Consider the following 18,620-nt stretch of genomic DNA (forward strand, 5'->3'; position numbering starts at 1 on the left):
TCCTTCATCTCCACACACTCTGTGCCCCCCTTCATCTCCACACACTCTGTGCCCCCCTTCATCTCTACACACTCTGTGCCCTCCTATATCTCTACACACTCTGTGCCCTCCTATATCTCTACACACTGTCTGTGCCCTCCTATATCTCTACACACTCTGTGCCCTCCTTCATCTCTACACACTCTGTGCCCTCCTTCATCTCTACACACTCTGTGCCCTCCTTCATCTCTACACACTCTGTGCCCTCCTTCATCTCTACACACTCTGTGCCCTCCTTCATCTCTACACACTCTGTGCCCTCCTTCATCTCTACACACTCTGTGCCCTCCTTCATCTCTACACACACTGTGCCCTCCTTCATCTCTACACACTCTGTGCCCTCCTTCATCTCTACACACTCTGTGCCACTCCTTCATCTCTACACACACTGTGCCCTCCTTCATCTCTACACACTCTTCTACACACTCTGTGCCCTCCTATATCTCTACACACTCTGTGCCCTCCTATATCTCTACACACTCTGTGCCCTCCTATATCTCTACACACTCTGCGCCCCCCCTTCATCTCTATCACACTCTGCGCCCTCCTATATCTCTACACACTCTGTGCCCTCCTTCATCTCTACACACTCTGTGCCCTCCTATATCTCTACACACTCTGTGCCCTCCTATATCTCTACACACTCTGTGCCCTCCTATATCTCTACACACTCTGTGCCCTCCTTCATCTCTACACACTCTGTGCCCTCCTTCATCTCTACACAACTCTGTGCCCCCTCTGCATCCTTACTCTGCCCTCCATTGCTGTTTCCTATCACTATTCCCCTTCGTTTTCTTTAACTCGCCATACTTTGACCTTCTTTCTTCTACTTCTTCTGTCTTTTCTTCATGTCAATTCGGCGGCGCCCGGACCCAGCATCCTCCTCTCTCCTGCCGCTTGTCACTGAATGGTCGGGCGTGATAATGTCACGCCCGACATTCAGTGAGGAGGCAGGAGGATGATGATGTTTTTTGTTTTTTTTTTCTCCCCTGGCCACGGCACCCCTGTGACAGCGCCACGGCACGCACTTTGGGAACCTAGGGTCTAGTCTAAGACTGCGACCTCTTCCTTATATGGGTGTTGGGACATTTCTAAGCACCGTGGAACCATAAATTAGCCATCATCAAGCGATGCCGCCATATACATACTGCAGAACTCCCTTTGTCCGGTCCTCTGAGGCACAAGGGGATAACATGGAAAGAAGCAATGTAGACAAATTAAGTTCTTTGAAGGATCGTTGGGGTTAGTCAGGATACTTGGTCGCTGCCCGTTGATACCAGTGTGTGTGCAACACTGTCTGCCCCCCGAGTAAAGTGTCTGGAAATTGTGAGGATGTCCGATCGAAAACACGCTGCTGCGTTTTACTCAGACCAGGGATAGCGGTGATGAAAATCATAGAGCATGGGTAAAGCTACTTTAACTTCTCTATGACTTATCAAGGTCCATTCAGCGCCTCTCTCATTTGTGCCATTAAAATAAATGTTTGCATGTTTTTATATTCTTAAAGGATGTTTTTTTGCATTCCTTTTAGTATTTGTTCCACTGACATTAAGTATCCAGTCCTTGAGTTATTATGGGAATGAGTTGACTTACTCAGCTGGTTTTGATGTCTTAGCACTGCTACAAAACACTATTTTGATGTCTAGCCACTTTGTCGCCTGAGTTAAAAAACAGATATTGCTCTCTAGGAGTGCAGCGGTGTAGGAATGCTGAGCGTGAGCAATATTTAGTGCACAAAGCCTCTTGTCTGGAATGTAATGACTTTTTTCTGTCCAAGGATCAATAACCCTCATCTGCTAATGATCTGTAAATGCACTTGTACTATACCCTTTATTGAAGCCTCTGTTCCTTTTAGCGCGCTTAAGTTAAGTGTTGATGTCTACTGTAGGCTAGATAACTGCATACAGAAGAGTTAGACCTTGTGCAGGGATGGGTAATAACTAGGGCTGTTCACTGACCCCCGTGTTTTAGTTTTAGTTTTGGATCTGTGTATTTTTTTTTTAAAAAAGCTAAAATCACAATTTGCTTTTTTTTTGCCTGCATTATTATTACCTCAATAACATTAATTTACAGTCATTTACAGTCAATTTTTGTCAAGTGACAAGAACACTGCTACCCCTGTTTCTGTGTGAGCAATGGCACTGAGCAATGTCACTGGAGAATGGAGAGTGACAAGAACACTGCTACCCCTGTTTCTGTGTGAGCATGGCACTGAGCAATGTCACTGGAGACTGGAGACTGGCAAGAACACTGCTACCCCTGTTTCTGTGTGAGCAATGGCACTGAGCAATGTCACTGGAGACTGGAGAGTGACAAGAACACTGCTACCCCTGTTTCTGTGTGAGCAATGGCGCTGGATCTCCTGGGGAGGGAGGTACTTATGGAATCCAAAACCTGCGATATCCGACAACGCAACAATAAAGTTTTGCCTCGATTCAAATCCGAGGATGCGGGAAAGTACCAACCCGGCTCGGTACTCGGATTGGCGATGTTCAGTGGGGGGGGGAGGGGGGGGATTTTGGTTTTCTGAAAACCGAGCCTGAGCATCTCTAGCAATGACTATTGGTCAATAGCATCAATTGAGACTGCACTACAGCATATGTCAGTCACTAGATTGTAAGCTCTGCTGTGCAGGTTCTTTCACCATGTCCTGCTATGAAGGCTCACGCGTTTTACGCTTAAGTGGAATGCATCAAAAATAGTCCGGGTATGAGCCTTATGTACACAATCCATAGTTATAATACGGCACAGTGCACTATTTCTAGGAACGTTGCTTAAGACAAGTCTTATCAGGGTCATTCCTCTGGGGGATAGGAGAGGTAGTTCATTGCTGTGCACTACACTCCTAAAACTTTGGGATTATTTCTGGGAGCTGTACAATGCAATGCACAGGGACCCTCTCAGGTTCAGTTTAAATGCTGATTTTTATCATGGTATATTCAGTATGTATCAGAGTATTGTTAAAATATGTTGGTGCTTTAAAGAAGGAAATCTTTGCTTTAAAGTTGCTGTTCCATCATTATCCCTTTTTGTTTTATTTTTTTAACCTTTAAATACACGGACACTCCACACATTAATTCTGATTGCTCATTGTCCTCTGTGTGAATTTCCTTGAATGTATTGTAGTATCCGAGGCTTCTAGTATGCCCGTCCCGGCTTTTTCTAAACAACAAGGTCCTGAATAATTCAAACTGCCTTCCCCGAGATGAAAAACTCCTAATACTTTGAGTCTAATAGGTCTAATGGATTTCTGCTCCAACACTGTAATCTGGAGGGAATTGTTTTATAAACCAATTGCTTTGAGCATTCAAACTGTAAATGACACTCCCACCGTCCAGCCGGATTGTTCCCAGATCACGTCCATCTTACTGCGAGCCTTTTATAAACTAGAACTTGTTTTTAATGAGGAGAACGCCAAGACCGCGGGTAAGTCTTTTAGTTAACGTTGAAGCTCGGCGTGAATTGATTTTCTTTCTTTTCCCCACCTTTTAGATACTTTCTTATATAGGACTTTTTTTCTCTATAGGAAATTGCAAACCTATAGCAAACTTGTTCTTCAGCAAGTTGTTAAATCTGATCCTGGATGTTTAATTTTTTATCTTAGGAATTCTAATAATTTTAAGTTGATTTTTTTTTTTTTTTGTGACAGTTTTGAGTGACATTTGCATCTCATTGTGTCCTTGAGTTTGTTTTATTCTGTACTGGGGAAATTAAGTTATCTAGAGGTTAATCTGCTACAGATACGTAGACTGCAGTCACTGTTTTAGAGTTATTTTGTAAAATATTAATTGCATCACTTCCTTGTTTTTTCTATTAGTTTTGCAATTTTATTTTTTTTTTTGCTTCTTTTTTTTTTGTGCATGGTGCTACCACCAAAACTGTCTTATTTTCTGCCTTTGCTGTGTTTTTCTTGGCAGTTTCGTGCGATTATTTTGTACAGGTCATGCCAGCAGCATGATATTAGCACGGTTTAGGGCTGCAGATCACACCCTCCCAAAGTGCGTCTTTAGAAAGTGACAGGATTGCTGGTGCTGATTCGTGCATATCTCGGCATATTCCATTTATTTTTTTTAAAAATCTCTTGGGTCATCTCGTCTAATAGGGTTTATACTCGATTGATATTGACAATTTGATAGATGAGGGTTTTAGAGGCAATAAAGCCTCCCTGAAATTGTGTTAGGCTTTCAGATCTACTGATGCTATTTCCCTGTGTCTATATAATTACTATTCTGTATATAGGTTTGCTGTAAGCCTGGAGAGAATCTAACTGCTTTTATCTTTTTTTGAGCGGACAAATGCATGATGCATTTATATAATTTTGGCTGTATAGTGTGTGTTTTTATCCAGGGGTTTTAAATATTATTTTAATTTCAGTTTTGGTAGTGACCAGCACATCAGGAGTTAATTGGGAGATTTGAAAGGCTCAAGTTTTTGGGCAAGTTGAAATTCGCTGTCAACGCCTTTAATTGCAAACACAACAGTAGAGATCAGAACTTAATTTTTGGGGTATCCAGCAGGCTTGAGTTATGGTTTGACCAGAATGTAATACACAGAACCTCAAGTTTTCTTATGGACATTAGGAGTACACTCAGTTTGTTCTATACAGGGATAAGCAGCGCAGACTTTCTTATTTATTAACCTTTTTACAGTTGGTTTAGTGATTTGAAAGCATCACCTCTGGTTACTCCAACAGCTGCTTAAAGGCCAGTGTTACGCGGCCACTGAAAATGGATGTGAGCTTGGAGGACCAATTGGAAGCAAGCAGCACCGGTTGTATAATACAGAATTGGGGGAGATCGGGATGATCTGTCTACAGGGGCAGTTCCTGGGGCTCCTCTAAGGGAATGAGCAGCTCTGTTTAACTTTAACATCTTACTGCGAGTACAGTTTTACTGGGATGATGGTTGTTTTATTAAGGAAGTAATCCACACGTTGTACAGATGTTAGGACAGTGTTTTACATTCAATCCCTGAACTGATTTTAAGATATATATATATATATAAAAAAAAGTACCCCCTTTTTTTGCCTCTGGTTTACTGCATATAGAACAGCGGTTCCCAAACTTGGTGCCACGGCCAGAGCCGGTGGTAAGCGAGGCTGGGGACTGCTTGGTAATTATTTTGGCTTAGGCGTGCCTTGAAAAAACTAAGGCTGCCTCAAACTGAGAACGTTTGGGACCCACCGGCATAGAACGTTTACACTACGATTGTAGTTGGAAAAACAAAGTAATGCAGCATTACAGTGAAAACTAGTATAATGGCAAACAGAAAAACAATAGTAATTATTAAGACTCCTAGTTTAGCTTCCTAGCAAAGTAGTCAACTCTAAAATAGCAAATCTGAAACGAAACAGAAAACCAGACTACAACAATTAATAAATTGTGTAAAGTATCCTCTTATTTTGTACCCATTGCCTAAAAGTGACAGCTACGATTTTGTGGGCTGAATATTCTTGCAAATGCAGCCTATGAACTCACTAGGGACCAGTGACATCACTGAAATATGAGCCACTGAGGGGCATTTATTAAGAAAAGGTTAAAGTGAGGAGTCCTCAATTATGGGCATTTATGTAACTTTATTTTGGAACGTAAGAAAAATACAGGAGAAAATATACCCCTGGCAAGACATGGCGTAGACTAGGTGCAGCTTCAAAACGGTTTCTAGACCACTTATGCGTATGGACACACACAGGCCCTGGTTTCATATCTGTAATCCATTTGTTTCTGCATTATTATTAAATATTTAAGGATAGTAACGTTTATGGTAAAGTGTTCATGGAATAACTTGTCCTTAACGTCGTCATTATTGCTGTATACGTAAATGTCAAATTATTGATCTAATGACCAGTAAGATGGAGAGACGAGAGGGGTGTAACAGAGTAATGGAAAACTGAACATTTTAAGTCAAAAGAAATCCATTTGGGATGTCCCATATCCGTATCAATTCCCAGCATATCCCATGGGAGCTGCTCTAGCAATCCCTTCCTGTAATATAGAGAGAGCTCCAGTGTTTTCATGGCCATTATCCATCCTCTTATCACTGTGTTTTATTCCTCCCTTTTCTCTGTTAAGACACATTTTTGAACCTGTGAACCGAACGATTGGAAAAGAAATACGTTTTACATGGCGGAGAAATGTGTTCTAATCATAGCCATTAAAAATATCCTAGAAATCTACACTTTTATTATGAACATGAACAATACAGATTATTGTGCTGATGAAAACACCCCTGCAACACATTTGTGTAGCTTTCTTATATCATGGCCCAGTGTGCTTGAGAAAATGGGTATATTCTTTAATGCACACCAGACTTTGGGCTAGATTTACTAAACTGCGGGTTTGAAAAAGTAGAGATGTTGCCTATAGCAACCAATCAGATTCTAGTTCTCATTTATTTAGTACATTCTACAAAATGACAGCTAGAATCTGATTGGTTGCTATAGGCAACATCTCCACTTTTTCAAACCCGCAGTTTAATAAATATACCCCTATGTCTATACGACTACAGATGGACCTTTCAGAGCTTAGAAAGGAGACTTTTCCCATCTCCTCCTAAATAATCAGTCAGCATTTGTGTCTTGTTGCTCTATTAAAGTGTAGTTGTACTCCTAAGATTATTTTGCCTAATCAAATCAATGTGTAAGGTACTACAATTTACTGGAATAACGCTGGATACTTTAATCCGGACTTCTGTTTGAAATCACCTGCTTAATCCCAGGAAACACACTGTAACTGTACTTTGCTTAAGTAAGGTCAGTAATTCATAACATATCTGTCAGACAGCCCACTGGAGTTAAGACAAATGCCAGTGACGTTGCATGTGTAAGCGATTGCGTTTGACATGCGGTGTATGTCACCAGCACATACCCTGCGTCTGGAGTTGTCCTCTGTTGACCCCTGTGCTTTTACTTGCAGTGAACACAAGTGAGTAGAGCAGACAGCGTCCAAAAGATTGTTTTTATGCTGCTCCCAACCACAAATGAAAGTGGTTATGTGGTCATTGTACCCAGTAGGTTCTGTTCCCTAACCTGTTCGTTTGCTTTTAGTGACATATAAAAAAAACTAGTTACCGCCTGTTTTTTGATGCCAGTGGGCAATTGTCCTTAGCAACATATTTAACTATGGAAATTGGCAGTGCAGCATTACCCTGGTAGATCACAGTAGCCAACTCCCAGTGCCGTGGTACTGACTGTATGTAGCCGAAACAATGCTACCGGCTTTCCTGTCTTGTCCAGACTTCCAGTAGACGTACCCGCCGACTACCAGTCCACATTGTTAGTATTTATACTTAATTTGAATCACATGAAACATCTCACCCAAAACATGTATATGACGACTATAAAAGCATAAATGCAACAAACCTTTATTACGCACAATCGTTTAAATAAGCTAGAAAGGTCAATATATGGTGAGGGCATCAAAACACAAATTCTATGGTACAAAAAATTAAAAAAAAGACCAACACTTGTCTCAAAATTGATGCGACAGCGGAATGCGTTAGAGGCATCAGTCAGAGGCCATCACCGGTGTCCTGCATATAGCCTCTGTAGCTCAGCGTGGTAGCCTTTAGTGTGGACGAACTGTACTTTAAGTGGAGTAAATGTAACCGTCTGGAGAGAGATCTGTTCATGCACAATCTCTGCTCCAAACTCACTTCCTCATCTAGCTCGTTCCTCATAATATCCACACACTCCTTTCATCAACTGTTACAAGTTTTCACCCAAAATCAGCCTCTTGTAGGATTTGGTCAATTAAACGGGGGTATATCTGTAGCAGACCCTGATAGCTGGACTCCCTCTACAAGCACCTCAAGTGTGGTGACACATCTTAGTGGCTACCTGGCCACGGGAGTCCACTTGGAGTCCATCTGTTTCATTTTCCCAATTCTGTTGGTGGCACGTTACTGTTGACCGCATTGCAGAGATTTGTTAGGATGTGTGTGTGTGCTGGTCTTGTGGGATGCAGTGACCTATCCAATTTTGTGAAGGTGGTAATTTGGTCTATAGGCCAAAGGGAGAGGAATGTAGTTACCTGCCATGTGCCGCAGAGTGCCTTCAGAAGAGTCGCGAAGGCCCTCGGCAGCGGCGTAACGTCATGGAAAATCCGCAATGTTCAGGTACCGTAGTATCTGATGATGAGCGCAGCTGGAGATCGTGGTGATGTCCTGCAGCTCATTGCGCCAAATCAAATTCCCCACTAAGTTTGGTAGTGGAAGGAGAAGGGTCTACCATGGGCGTAGAGTATGGATTCTATGCTCCAGGTGTGAGATGTTTGTGGGGTCAGGGACGTCTCTCTCTGAATTGACAGCTTGTTAGTAATATTGTGTGTAATAAAGGTTTGTTTTATATAGGGCGGTTTTAATGTGTCCTGTTTTCCCCAGTGTCCTGCACTGCAGTGCACGGAGGCATCTTACAAATAAATAACAGCAATAATAGCACCGTTCCATATTTCTTTCTGGTATATGTTGTGGTTAAGTGGTTGGATATTTTTTTTTTATTTTATTTGTCTCATTTGGTCTCTGGGTGGGGAAATAAAATATAAATTTTTAGCTTTTGTTTTTTTTTGTAACATAATAGCATGATCGATATTCTAATAATGTTCTATTCTCACAGAACAATACACATTAAAACCAGCGTGCTTGATAAACAGCCTCTCCATCACGGAAGGTGAGTGGTTAAGACTTCGCTGGCTGATCTCTCAGTGTTAAGTACATCTCGGCGAGTCACCGCCGAACGGCCCCCTTACAGGAAGCTTGTGTAATCCTTACAGGAATCTTCTGCAGGTTAATGGATATTGATCTGTGTAAGGTGAAACCGAGGAACACATTTTAAATGCTTTTGTGTGCTTATCTTACACCGCAAATTAGCCTGCATCTTTTTTATGCATGGTAATGGATTCTAAACTCCAATCTTGTGTAATTATGGCACTTAAAGTGATCAGAATGAAAGCCTTTATTTTATTATTATGGCAGCGTGTGATCCGTGCACAGATGTGTATATTTTGGTTACATAGAGTGGTGAGACCCCTGGAAACTTTATTTGAGAATTCATAGTAGGATGTTAGAAAACTGAAAGGGGGATAAAGTTGTATTTCATATCAACTAATAGGGTGTAAATTGATTTTGGAAAATAACATTGGAATAATCTTGGTTCCTATGGATTGAGCACACTTCCCTGTGTATCGATTTGTAAATGTATCCCATTATCTCTAGACCTGAAGTGGTTCTTTTGTTAATATTGCGTGAGGATGAAGAGTTACTCCACCTTCAGGGCTCATTCACACTTCACCAATAGTAACTAGATGAATCTTTTTCTTATAGGCTCGTTGCCACAATTACGGTGTATATTTTTGACGTAATGTATTGGGAAAAGATCAAGGCATGGAAAGCGTCAAAAATGTATCACAAGAATCATCATTTATTTATATAGCGCCACTAGTTCCGCAGCGCTGTACAGAGAACTCGCTCACATCGGTCCCTGCCCCATTGGGGCTTACAGTCTAAATTCACACACACACAGACAGGCAGACTAGGGTCAATTTGATAGCAGCCAATTAACCTACCGGTATGTTTTTGGAGTGGGGGAGGAAACCGGAGCACCCGGAGGAAACCCACGCAAACACTGGGAGAACATACAAACTCCACACAGATAAGGCCATGGTCAGGAATTCAACTCATGACCCCAGTGCTGTAAGGCCGAAGTGCTAACCACTAAGCCACCGTGCTGCCCAAGAATGCATCTAAAGTCCAAATGTGGGAATGAACCCTTTGGTACTTTTGGTTACTATTGTTTTGTTTTGGGGAGTTCTTCATATCTTTTTCTTCTCCTGTAACTAGCAAATTTGTGGGGGATACAAACTGCACCCACATTTGGCCTTTGGCTAAACACCCTAACTCAGTGTTTCTCAACTCCAGGTGACAAGGGAAATAATTACACCACCTGTGGATCTGTTAGAATGTGTCAGTCAGTAATGACTACACCTGTGCTTAAGCAAGGAGATATGGAAAACCTGCCCTGTTAGGAGTCCTGACGACTGGAGTTTAGAAACACTGCCCTAACTGGACACATAATATTCAGCCAATCGTCCCAAAGCTCCAAACAGCTGGATCTGTCTCATTTGGCCACGTACGTCTAAATATAAACTATGCATTGCACACTAAAGCATTGCCAATTTACACACTTATAATGGCTACACCTATTTTCAACTAGAAGAGTGAATATTGGGGTGTACAGATGATTCTAGAATGTATTTGTTTCCTATTGCTATTTGAGAGCCAATTTTTTTCTGTGCACACCAGACTTTTGTTTATATCACCGTAAAAGAAGCTTCTAAATAATTACAGAGGAAGCTTCTTTCTCATCAATTGAGTAACATATTTTGTTTAATAATGCATCAACATGTATTTTACCTCTAAAACAATCTCAACACTTAGGGTGACTATATTGAAGTGTAACTCCACCCAAAAACGATAATTGCCTCATTCCGGATACTTGAAATAGGACTTGTGCTTGAAACTACCTGCTTAAGACTCAGAAAACCCATTGTAGCAGATAACTGATCTTCCTTGGCAACAACCGATGCTATGCAGTTTGTTTCCATGGGTACAGATGTTAAGAAGGTTTAAATATTCACAGTCAAGTCGCTGCACCAGCGTGGTTTCTGAGTTTCACACAGATGATTTCAGGCAGGCCAGGATAAGATATAGACAAATCAAATAATTATAAATAAGAGCAAGTTAATATCTGGAGATGGTACTTTCGTATATAAATTCTAATGTTGTATAAAGGACTAACAATTGCTCCAAAGAGGTTGTATCAGTGGAATTGCTTAGTAACACCAGAGACCAACACCAATGTACCATGTATAGCGCTACAATTAATAACGTGATCATCACAGGCTTCGAACAGCTGGATCTGTCCAATTTGACCGCACACGTCTGCTACTGTGCAGTGACCTATATACCCTTTGGAAAAATAAATGATTCTCTTTGGGGTAATGCACCTACCGATGTACTTATAACATTAATAAACGTATCAGAGGTGTTGAGTGACCATATTAAAATACAGGCTGAGTTATGATGTCATCTGGTCACATGACCCATTGTGAAGCGTTCCGTGACGGAATGGACAGGACTGATTGGGAAGCAGAACACACCTGGGTATTAGGATCACTTCATATAATCAATGTGCATTATATGGAATCGTGACTCTCAGGGGTATATAATAACTATTATATTCTACAGGAGTGCATAGGTCATGCTTTACTGTACATGATGTTTCTGTACCAATTTAGAACTTGCAGATAAAGCTCCTCATTCATCCATAAAATGTTTTGCATACTGACACCTTGGTTTACCGATTGCCAGATCTTTCCCACCTTGTTCCTGATCTTGCCCTTCAGTGAACTTTGTCATTTTAATCTTCTTGTTATTTAATTTCTAGTTTCTTGGAAGCAAGCTATCCACGAACAGCAACTTGGCAATTGGATCTCTGTCAGACATTGGTGTACTTTTTCCCCTCATTACTAAATGAAGTGTTGAATTAATTGGCGAACGTTATCTTGTATAATGAGAATTTGCAATCCTTGAAGATCAAAGTAAATTAAATATTTTAATATTTAATGCATCCGTTAGGCAGACTCCATCATGTAATTAACAGTTGGTGGTTTACGTACCTCTGTGTTTCCTATTTTCCTAAGTTCTTTTCAGAATAGTGTAAACTACTATTCTACTACGATTGCGATGGTTCTCTAATACAAACAAGGGAACGTTTACCAGCAACAACATATATGAGAGAGAGAAAGAAAAGATGGAGACGTAATTTTCCTGACCTGAGAAACAGGTTACAGGGGCTGTATGGGGGGCCCTTTACCCTTCAAAAGGGCCAAACGTTACCCTTAATCTCACTAATAGGCTAAAACAATACATGTAATCAAAGACAGACACATCTATCTGTAAGAACATACCAGCAGGCATTTTTTACAAATATTACAAGCTGTAACAAACAAAGCAGGAAGTAGCTGGGGGCCACAGGTAAAGGCTCAGAGGGCCCCATGCAGCTCATCAGCGGTATAGAGAATGTAGATAAGAATATTAAGCTGTTTCCGTGGGAATATAACTATTTGCTCTCATAAGGTTTTTAAAAATGAAGGTTGTAAAATTATTGTACATTAGCAAAACATAGTATTAATCCAATGATCTGTGCAAATTGAAGTTCAAAAGGGGATGGCTGTACTTAGTGTTACTAAGTGTTATTGGTTGGGGAGTAGGGGGCTGAACGTTTGTTTCTAGACATCGCCTTTAAGGCTGGGTACACACTACAGAAAATTTCTCCCCATGCGATAACGTTACCGATTTTACCAACGACAAAGTCCCGATCAGCAGCCGATTCCTGTGTACAACACTATACACGGTTTACACAATTTACCATCGGCTGAATAGACGGTGACTCTGCACACTCCATAGAGATCTATGGACACTGCCGGTCCTGAGTGTGTACACACTGCAGGATTGGAACGACATCCTTCCATCCTTATTAGAGATTCTTAGTCCGTTTATCAAATCAAACGGCACTATGTGCTTTGGTTCGCTAAAACATGATCAGATCATTGCAGCCTACACACTAATGCAATATTGGACCTAACAGTTGTTTATTGTGTGAAAACCCTGTAGTGTGTACCCAGCCTGACAACAAAGAGATGAGTTAGGACAAGAATGGACCTGCACACACAGGTCAGACAGACGGAATGAGTCTGAGACATGTATTAGTTGTAGCTCTCCAAACAATGTTTATTCAGATCTGGGGGTAAATGTATCAAGCTGAGAGTTTTCCGGCGCGTTTGAAAAGTGGAGATGTTGCCTATAACAACCAATCAGATTCCAGCTTTCATTTTGTAGAATGCACTAAATAAATGGCAGCTAGAATCTGATTGGTTTTTCAAACCCTCCGGAAAACTCTCAGCTTGATACATTTACCCCCTGCTCTTTCCAGCAGACGGATGAAAATGAAGCCACCAACTGAAAGCCATGGAGCCAGTCTTTCTAGTGTGATTAACATGTATAAAGTCCGGCTGCCCCTGAAGCAGACTCTCCAATATAGTAGTTTGGTCCATCTGCCAGATGACAGTTTGGCCACACTTGGAAAGTTACATTTGTTTGGGAATGTCGAATGCTTTACTTAGAATGTTTCGTCTGCTAATGACCCCACACACATAAACTCCTGTAGTCATCAGGTGCTGGGATTTATCAACTCAGCCCAATCAAAATGTCATTTCCATGTGTTCAGACCGCACAGCTGTTTTGGACCCCCACAGAAACTGTTCCCAAGGGTACAATGTTTCCCGCTGCCTGATGAGCAGCGAGTTTCTCTGAAGATCTGATTTTAGATGAGCAAGAATGGAACATTAAGTAGCTTTCTGAGTAAGGATCAGACAAGAAGAGTAGGGCCTTGCCATTCTTCTCTGTGCTAGAACATGGCTGTCCGACATTTGCTCCCACTTTGCGTTTGACACCAACGTGGTTTATTCTGTAGACCTGGCTGCTGTGAGAACTTCGTGGATTGTTTACCTTGAGATAATCACCCCAATACCGCACACTTAGAACCATATGGGCCAACTAAGTCGCACAGCACTGTACTAAGTCGCACAGCACTGTACTAGAACCTATCGTCAAAATATTTAAGTTTAATTTCCTTTTTAAGACGTGCACTACCCTATGCTGAGCTACGGTAGAGTTTGTTTAATCTGCATGTGCTAGAAGTCTAACCGTAAGACGCATCTTGTAAGAGCTCTGTATTTTGCATGATGAGTTCACCCTTTTTTGGTTTTGCTTCTTAAGTGACTGTAGTTTACTATGTAATCAGTGTGAAAAGCTATCGGGTTCTCCTTGTATTGTTATGTCTAAGTTCTTGATACTGGAGTCATTTACCCATTGAGATCGGGTAACCAGTGACATGTATGTGTACATGTCTCGTTGGCGTCAGGGACAAAGGGAGTATATAAAGGTCTCCATTACTTAATAGAGAGGTTCCAGCTGCCTGGAGAGGTTACTTTTTTGTGAAAGTTTTTTTTTGTTTTTGTCGAGCTTGTAAGAAAATGTTTGTGGCTCAGAGAGCGACTTGCAATGTCCCCCCTGTTAAAAGGAACCGTTTGCCTGTTAAATCTGTACATCCGCAGATCCCCAGACCAGACAGCAAAATGCTGTCTATGTCCTACAGTGGGAGCTTGAAAAGTGTCTTAAGTAGGTACCACTCGGACTGGGGGATAAACCAGATCCATCAGGTGCATCCGGTTGATGTGGTGGAGCTTCAGCGCCTTCGAGATGTCAGAGTGGCTGCACACGCCAAGAACATGGAGGAATTCCTTAAAATGCACGGACTGTCCCTGGATGACTGCACCGCGCGTAAGACGGGCATGAAGTATAGGTAAGACCTTATTCCTATACATAAAAGAACATCTGTTGCTGAATCAAATCCCCCAGCATGCAATGTGTTTTCCTGCCTGAATTCTAGAATGTGGAATTCTGCTGGAGTTAACATTCACGATATACCTAAAGGTCCATAACGGAGTACGTGAGGAATGATTCATGTTCTAATAAGGCAAATAGAAATTAAGCAAAATGTCACCTAACTGAACTCTTCAATTTTGCAATTTTGCAGGAAAATAAGTTTCTTTTTCTGTAACTTGTGGAATTGTAATGTGGCTTCAAATAGCCACATTAACGTTGACCGGCATCAAACGTTTTGTAATAAATTGCAGTGTTCCATTATAGTTGGTTAGTTTTGTTCACAGGTTCACAATACAAGGTACATATATGTATATTGTTTCTGTGTTAATGGGTGCTAGCCATGTGTCTCCAAGTATGTGATCAGGTGCCCTAAAATTGTCATGCTTATAAATAGGAAATAAAGTAGTATGATACAAGTCTCTAATGACTAATGTAAATTTGTCCATTATAAAGTTTAGTTTGTTGCAGCTGCTGTTATGTTTAAGTGAACCAATAAAAGAGAAAAAGAGAGATGGCTTCAAGGACATAGGGACAAATCCACATTACTGTGGTCAAACCATTAACTCTGTTATCTGAAATTTGTTTTTTCACAGTCACATTTACACCCTTCCATTCATTTGCCACTCAATAAATACATTGCTATATTCCTCCTTTCTGTGTTTTTTATTGCCCTGTGTCCTATACACGTTATATATGTGTGTGTGTGGATATATTTTACACACATATAAAACAGAGTTTTAGCTGCCATAGTTGTTTGTTCCTTGTACATCTGGTAAAGGCAATGTTTGCCAGATTGTTTAATGAAAATAGCACTACATTTTAACTAATTAATGGAAAACAAATACACAGAAGAGTAAAATAACATATAAGAAAAGACTTCATGGATCGGTTGATTTCTGTTCTGCCCTGACATACAACACAAGGCTCCTTTCTATGTTAATGCAACGCAGAGAGGAGTGCTGTCAGATAAGCAACTCAGTCTGATTATATAAATACAGAGCTCAAAAGCTCTGTACAGAAGGCTGTAGCGCGGTCCTGCGACTTTTAATCAAACATATTTTTCTTTAAGGTGCCGTTCTGTGCTTTTCAGCCATGTCTTATATGAGCAGGCAGAGTTTATTTCTAATGTCATTGCCCAAAGCCGCTCTCGAGACAATGCAGAACTCGTAGCCCAGAGCAAAGCATAATGAACTCTTCTTATCTGGCTGGGGTGGAAACGTCCTTTAGAGGCAGCCAGTTTAGGGGCTGAACCAGACTAAAACCAATCTATCACGTTCCCTGGTTCATACTGGGTTTTGTGACTCTATTCTTATGCTATATGGAGGCGGCAACAGCAAATTACCCTAAGATAACCCCTCATTTCTAATAATACAGTGGACAGCTTTCTTTCGCTGGAGAAATACCACACCGCTTGTTTTATTCATCATCATCATCATCATTTATTTATATTATTCAAGGTAAAAACCTAAAAAATAATGGAAATGTTACTTTAAAGTGAACATAACTTTAAAATCACAAACAGTCAGCTGAGCCCTTTGTCTCTAACCCCGGAGCCTTTCACGTAACCACTGATATAATATGGAGATCACCAATACAGTCCTCCTCTCTGTCATCTGCAATTACAATAGTTAAAGGGGGGGGGGACTCTTAATCAAAAGGGTTTGGAAATATCTGCCCCTAAAGGACCCCTGATTTAATAATGGTCCTGCCCAAAAATGTCTTCCTCTGCTTTGTGTGGTAGATAGGGGGGGAAATGTATCAAACCTTATAAAACGGAAAGAATGGAGGTGTTGCCCATAGCAACCAACCAGATTCTAACTGTCATCCAGTACATTCTAGAATCTTGTTGCTATTGACAACTCCTTCACTTGTACTTTTAGACGGTTTAATACATTTACCACAGTGTCTTACATGTGCAATGAAATGTTCTTTCTTGTGCAGAATAGGTCTTAAGGTTTGGACTGAATGTATTTTTGGGCTGTATTTCATGTCTTGGGATATAGTTTTCTATTCTAAACCTACTTTTACTACTGTGTATTTGCTGGTGTTGTAGTGGTGTAACGGACAGGGTCCTTATGAAGCACAAATTGGCTATTTTAGGAAACACTTTACTGCTATTTCTTACATAAATAATATATGTGTGAAATATATATGCAGTGTCCTTTGTATAACCACATACCCAGGCTGTCGTCTTGTCACTTATACAGATCTATATATTTTAAAGCCAGAGTTTAAGTAGTATTAAAGCTAATCTTTTTCACCTTCGTATTTCTGATATTGTAAGTGTTTTATGGTAGCATTGGCTTCCGCAGTGTTAGTGTATAGGTGTATGGCCATGTTAGAGGGTTATCTAGCTAATATAGAATTCAGCCTCATGAGATGCTGAGTGACACAGGGGCATAGTCCTGGTAAGATAACAGGCGTGGTTATATCGTAACATTTCAGGTATAAAGACCTCTAGACATGCACAGTGGCGAGCATTGTTGCCTCACATAGTGCGTTTTATATAATTATGATGCTATTATGAAAAGCAATTAAAAATAATGAGAAGATATCATAACCCAAAACATCAGTGCTAAATTTTGTACCACACACTTTAATAAGCATTGACAAAACAAACTGATTCAAAGGGACTACAACGCACCTTTTGGAAAAGGGACATTTTACTTATTCACCTATGTTTATTTGTATGAAAGAATTATATATAATTAACCCTTGCACATCATTTTAGACTTTGCTGTAGGGGAGAATTATCACTTTTTTTATATCTGTTTTCCTCCCAGTAGCAGAGCAGTCGGTCACTCCCAAGGTGCAGATCCCTGTAATATGAATGCTCCTCACTAGAGGGCGCCTGAAACACTTTCCCATTGGATAAACTTTGGGAGATCTGCTTCTCAGAGTTAATGGATTTCCCAGAAGTGAAACGTCCACTTTTCTGCTAATAGAGAGATGTTGAAAAGAATAATATTGAAAACGTGATTATTCTCTTTTTATTTTCTCTCCAAAATAGTTTTTATTTTAACTTATGTATTTAACTGAATACTTTTAGATATGTATAAATATAGCACCATCAAATAACATTAAAAATTAACCTCCATGTTGCCACTTTTTGTCCACTTAAAATATAATATTTTGGCTAATATTTTTTTACTGAAACTTTTTTCTCCGCAATTCCATTTACATACACTAGATGGCAGACTTTACAAAGTACCGTATTTTTCGCTCCATAAGACGCACCTGACCATAAGACGCACCTAGTTTTTAGAGGATGAAATCAGGAAAAAAATATTCTGAACCAAATAGTGTCATTTAATAAATATATATTGACAGTGGGTATTGGCACAAAAAAGGATGATAATAAAGCTTTCGTTACCACAAGTATGATTACACACATATAGCAATATATTCTATAAGTGTCTCTGGTATCATATATCAACTGTCCAACATGTGGAGAAAGTGTCTAGTAAAGCCAAGAAGGTAAACTGATAATGTTTTATGAACCTGCAAACTCCTTGGTGGAGATATAGTAGTGGGTTTAAGCAAAATACTTGCAGTTCTGTTGTCCATTTATCGATGGTTCTTATTTCGGTCTCAGTGTCCGAAAAAGTCCTGGAGCTCCACTTGTAGTGAGGTGCGCACCTCTCAGCTGTCCGGATAGCTACAATGTAGCTGAAGAAAGGTTCCGTCCTGGTAAGTAGAGAAGTTTGAGGTCCCAGGCTGCTTCACTTGTAGTGAGGTGCGCACCTCTCAGCTGTCCGGATAGCTACAATGTAGCTGAAGAAAGGTTCCGTCCTGGTAAGTAGAGAAGTTTGAGGTCCCAGGCTGCTTCACTTGTAGTGAGGTGCGCACCTCTCAGCTGTCCGGATAGCTACAATGTATCTAGAGAAAGGTTCCGTCCTGGTAAGTAGAGAAGTTTGAGGTCCCAGGCTGCTTCACTTGTAGTGAGGTGCGCACCTCTCAGCTGTCCGGATAGCTACAATGTAGCTGAAGAAAGGTTCCGTCCTGGTAAGTAGAGAAGTTTGAGGTCCCCGGCTGCTACTGTCCGATACTTTGTGGACTCCTTTTTGCAGTATTCGCTCC

The 18,620-nt window shown here is 40.7% G+C and overlaps 1 protein-coding gene across 7 annotated transcripts in view; it reads left to right on the forward strand.

Annotated features, from left to right (window-relative positions):
• The window catches only part of KCNAB2 (potassium voltage-gated channel subfamily A regulatory beta subunit 2), a 123,147-nt gene that overhangs the window by 51,100 nt on the left and 53,427 nt on the right, over positions 1-18,620 (forward strand). Inside the window, exon 1 of one of the 7 annotated variants that reach the window (XM_075190025.1) lies at positions 14,216-14,457. The exons of the other annotated variants lie outside the window; for them this stretch is intronic. Within the exon in view, the coding sequence (XP_075046126.1) occupies positions 14,231-14,457 (227 nt within the window). The 5' untranslated portion in view covers positions 14,216-14,230. Of the gene's footprint in view, positions 1-14,215; positions 14,458-18,620 lie in introns of those variants that run through there. 7 annotated transcript variants of the gene reach the window in all.

The sequence above is a fragment of the Mixophyes fleayi genome, chromosome 11 (genome assembly GCF_038048845.1).
Source record: "Mixophyes fleayi isolate aMixFle1 chromosome 11, aMixFle1.hap1, whole genome shotgun sequence".
Classification (NCBI taxonomy): Eukaryota; Metazoa; Chordata; class Amphibia; order Anura; family Limnodynastidae; genus Mixophyes; species Mixophyes fleayi.